The sequence below is a fragment of the Tupaia chinensis genome, unplaced genomic scaffold, assembly GCF_000334495.1.
Source record: "Tupaia chinensis unplaced genomic scaffold, TupChi_1.0 Scaffold000403_1, whole genome shotgun sequence".
NCBI classification, from domain to species: domain Eukaryota; kingdom Metazoa; phylum Chordata; class Mammalia; order Scandentia; family Tupaiidae; genus Tupaia; species Tupaia belangeri.
In genome coordinates, this window is record NW_006159905.1 from 800,319 (window position 1) to 804,969 (window position 4,651).

The 4,651-nt window shown below is 56.3% G+C and overlaps 1 protein-coding gene across 1 annotated transcript in view; it reads right to left on the reverse strand.

Annotated features, from left to right (window-relative positions):
- TNXB (tenascin XB) overlaps positions 1-4,651 on the reverse strand; it is an 85,461-nt gene that overhangs the window by 16,527 nt on the left and 64,283 nt on the right. The window contains 2 exon segments of the mRNA XM_027774133.1: positions 2,327-2,650; positions 4,432-4,640. Of these exon segments, the coding sequence (XP_027629934.1) occupies positions 2,327-2,650; positions 4,432-4,640 (533 nt within the window).

Below are 4,651 nucleotides of genomic sequence, written 5' to 3' on the forward strand. Positions count from 1 at the left end.
CCCCACGCCCCCGTGTGCCCAGCCCAGGATGCTGGCGGGCCACCCCACCCTCACTGGTGAGTCGTCCCCACTGGTCACCTTCTCTAGTCCTGCCCACCCCCGTGTCCCCACCGCAGCCCGGTGAGCGTCACGCGTGCACGTCGGCAGTGCCAGGACTCAGCCCGGGGCTGGGCCACCTCCTCATCCCCAGGAACTCCCGGTACCTGGACTGTCCCCCCTCCCTGCACCCTTCTCAGGAGTCGCGTGCACAGGATGGATGCCACACGCGGTCCTCTCGGTCCTTCTCTGGGACATGCTGCTTCAAGCCTCCAGGCCTGGGAACCAATCATGTCCTTGGAGTGACAGAGTACCTTTTCTCTACAGCTGTCACCCACCGATGCCTGCTTGACCTGAGGTCTCGGCTGTCCCCGGGGCAGGCTGGTTTAGGTGTGTCTTCCCGATCCTGATTTGACCCCCTGGGTTTCCCTGTCACCGACTCATACTTTTGTTTTGGTGGGTTCGCAGACTGTGTCCCCATGACCTGAGCCGCACAGGGCAGGACTGAGTCCCTGAATAAGAACACTAGCTGGCCGGCAGGTGGCATCGTGGCTACACCACAGGACGCACACGGCCAGCAGTTTCAAGTCTCAGGCGTGGTGGCTTGAAAAGGATGCCGGGCGTGTGTGTGTGCGTGCCCGAGATCGCAAGAGGATAATGGAGGAGAAAGGACTGCAGTTTGGCCATCCCTCCTGGGGTGTGTGTGTGTGTGTGTGTGTGTGTGCGGATTTCTCACTTTCCCTCTCACTGTTTCTGTCTCTCCCTCCAGGGAGCATATGCACCCTATGGCAAAACCTCTTAAAAAATGTTATCATGGGAACCAGCAGTTAGCATAATGGCTATGTTGCTGGACTCCCACGTAGTCGACCGCGGTTCGCGTCCCATAACAGGTGGCTTAAAACTCACGCCTGGCGCGTGTGCGTGCGTGCCCAAGATCCCGAGAGGAGAATGGAGGAGAAGGGATTATGGAGTGACCATCCCCCTCTGGGGGGTGATTTCTCGCTTTCTGTCTCTCTGTCTCTCTCCGTCTGTCTGGCGAGCGCACGTGCCCTATAGCAAAAACCTCTCCCCCCCCAAAAAAAAAAAAGAAAGAAAAAAATGTTATCATAAGAACCATAACTGTTGTGATCCGGCAGGTGGCATGGTGGTTAAGGGCGCTGGCCTCCTGCATGGCTGAGTGCGGTTCAAGTCCCAGACCTGGCAGCTTGCTTTCTCGCTTTCCCTCTCTCTCTTTCTCACTCTGTCCCTTGCTGGTAAAAATTAAAATAAATAAATAAATAAAAAGAAGTTAAAGAAAATAATTTTTAAAAAAGAACCGTAACTGTAACTCTAGCTTCTGAGAGAGGATTTGTAGGTATGTGTAAGATCACTTCAACAAACTTTAAGGGGTTCCAAATACATGGTTTGCTGGAGTTTACGACATCCATGTAACATGCTGGCGTACATGCGTGTTTCCACGGCGTCGATCACCACGTCCAAATGGAGGAAGGACCCGCGTGTCCGTGGGCATATGAGGGGACAGTAAATGTGGCCCACACATAACACGTATTGTCACTCAGCCCTAATAACAGGACATCCTGGGCTGGTCCCAGAGACGAGCAGCCGAGGGAACCGGATCTCACATGGAGACCAGGGCTCACATTCTAGTCCCGGTGGCTTCGGAGATGTGCAGACACATGCCACTGAGCGCACGCACAGACCTCTGGGGGAGGGAGAGCGGGCTGTCGGGGACTGGTCAGATGTCACCGCACTGGGGAGCCATGTCCCTGTCTCTCTGTCTCTTTCTCTCTCTCTAGCAAGCACATGCTCCCTCTGGAAGTTGAAAAAATAAAAGAGACGGGAAGTTGGTGCAACCCGGATGGTTGTTAAAGGCACGGCCCAGTGACAGGAGCTGTTCGAGAAAGACAAGTACGGACTGATCATTCCACGGACAGCGGTTCCCAGAGTGCCCGGGTCACAGGGAGAAAGCACGGTGGCCGGCAGGGACTCGGGGGAGGCAGAGGCAGTGACAGACAGCCATGCCACCGTCCCTCCTCGCCCATTGCTGGGACTTGGGACGTGCACACATGCGCCTGGGGTGAATGTCAAGCCACCAGCTCTAGGATGAGGGACAGCCTCGTGGAAATCCAGGACCTTAACCACCTGTTCAGGGCCCCTGTTGCCCCTAAATCTGGCTTTTAACCAACGGCAAAGGCATCACACAAGTATGTCCAGGATTTCCAAGCTGGAAGAAGAGCAAAACCTTCTAGGGCCCGCCTGCCCCGCGGTGTCGCATATCTCAGGCACTCACCGGTCACGCCCACGGTGGACACGGGGCCCACGCGCCGGCCCTCGTGGAGGCCGTACAGGTGCATCTTGTACTTGCGCCCGGGCTCCAGGCCCCCCACGGTCACCTCGCTCTCCTCGCCCCCGACACGCACCACCTGGGGCCGCCCGTCCCTGTCCTTGTACTGGACGGTGAAGGAGTCGAAGCGGCCCTGGGGGACGGTCCAGGAGAGGCTCAGCGAGTCTGGGGACGATCCTGTCACCGTCAGCTCCCCCAGGAGCGGCTCCTCGGGGGGCTCCGGGGCCTCCACGCTGGGCTCCGTGGGGCTGGGGGGCTCTTCCTCCACAGCTGAGAAGGGAGACAGAGAGGGTGAGGGGGTCCCCAGGGATGTTGTTGGGGCTTGGGGAGAAGGGCCCTGAGGTCCCAGTGCTTCCATGGATGCCCGGGCAGGCCGGCTTAGACACGTCTTCCCGATCCTGATTTGACCCCAGTTTCCCTGTCACCAACTCATCCCTATTTTAATCTGCATGTGTTCACAGACCGTCTCCCCGACTGTGGGCCACATCGGACAGGAAGTGATTCTCTCAATAAGAGCATTAGCACAAGAGCTTCCGCTGGAGCCCAGCCTCGGAGAGGACTTGTGTGTGCACGCAAAGATCGCTTCGACACACTCCCAACAGCTCCCTGTCTGTAGCTGCTTGAAGCTTTACTGCACCGAGTGATCCGCCTCACACCGTGGAGTGTCCACGCCGGCGGTGTGCTCAGACAAAGGATGGAAGCAACCCGCGTGTCCATGGGTGTATGAAGAAATAAACAAACATGGGACCAGCAAGCAGATGGCGTAATGGCTATGTCGCTGGACTCACACATGACCGACCGCAGTTCGAGTCCTGGACCTGGAGGCTTGAATCTCAGACCAAGCCTATGTGCGTGCGTGCCCAAATCCCGAGAGAAGAAGGGATTGCAGCATAGCCATCCCCCCTGGGGGTGATGTTCCGCTTTTTGTCTCTGTCTCTCTGGCAAGCACATGCGCCCTGTAGCAAAAATCTCTCCAAAATAAATAAATAAATAAGGTAAATTTAAAAATGGAACTACTAGGAGTCAAGGGACGCAGATCCTACGTGAACGACCACCGTTGACATCCCAGCCCTGGCAGCTTAGAAGACGCACGGGACTCAGCCAGAAGCATGCACACGACACTACGGGAGGGGCCAACGGACTAGACAGGACTGGCGCGATGTCGCCAACGCCGGAGTGTTGTCTCCCTGTCTCTCTGTCTCTTGGTCTCTCTGGCAAGCGCATGAGCCCTCAGGATATATTTTAAAAAGGAGGTTCTGACAGATGGGACAATGTGGACACGGTCCAGTGACAGGAGCCGTCCAAGAAAGACAAGTGTGGACTGCACCCTTCCACGGAGAGCGGCTCCCAGAGTGCCCGGGTCACAGGGAGAAAGCACGGTGGCCAGCAGGGACTCGGGAGGAGGCAGAGGCAGGGAGTCCTGGGTAGGTGGGAGGTTCGATCTGGGAGGCCAGAGGATTGTGCACATTGCAAATGTGGTTAACAACTACGCACCTAAAGGTTCTTACAATGCTAAATGATGGGGACCAGCAGGTGGCGGAACGGCTACGTGGCTGGACTCCCACGTAGTTGGCCATAGTCTGAGTTCCAGATCCGGTGGCTTAAACCTCACGGTGGGCGTGTGTACGTGCGTGCCCAAAATCGCAAGAAGAGAATGGAGAAGGGATTGCAGCATGGTCATCCCCCTGGGCAGGTGATTTCCTGTTCTCTGTCTCTCTCTCTCTCTGTCTTTCTGGTGAGTGCACATACCCAATAGCAAAAACCTCACCCAAAAAAAAAAAAAAGTTAAATTATGTATACTTTATCAAAACATGAAAAAGAAAAAAACCAGGAAATTCCTAAAACCCATTATGATTAAAAATACGCAGAATCCTAACATAAATGCAGAATATCAGGCCCCAGTCTAAACCTGCTGAATATTAACTGCACATTCTTTTTACAACGGTCCACAGGCATCTAAACAAGAATGAATTCAGGTTTTACCAAAGCTGGAAAAAACGGGAAATACAGGGCCCGCCTGCCCCGCGGTGTCGTGTCTCTCAGGCACTCACCGGTCACGCCCACGGTGGACACGGGGCCCACGCGCCGGCCCTCGTGGAGGCCGTACAGGTGCATCTTGTACTTGCGCCCGGGCTCCAGGCCCCCCACGGCCACCTCGCGCTCCTCGCCCCCGACACGCACCACCTGGGGCCGCCCGTCCCTGTCCTTGTACTGGACGGTGAAGGAGTCGAAGCGGACCTGGGGGCAGGTCCAGGAGAGGCTCCGCGGGGC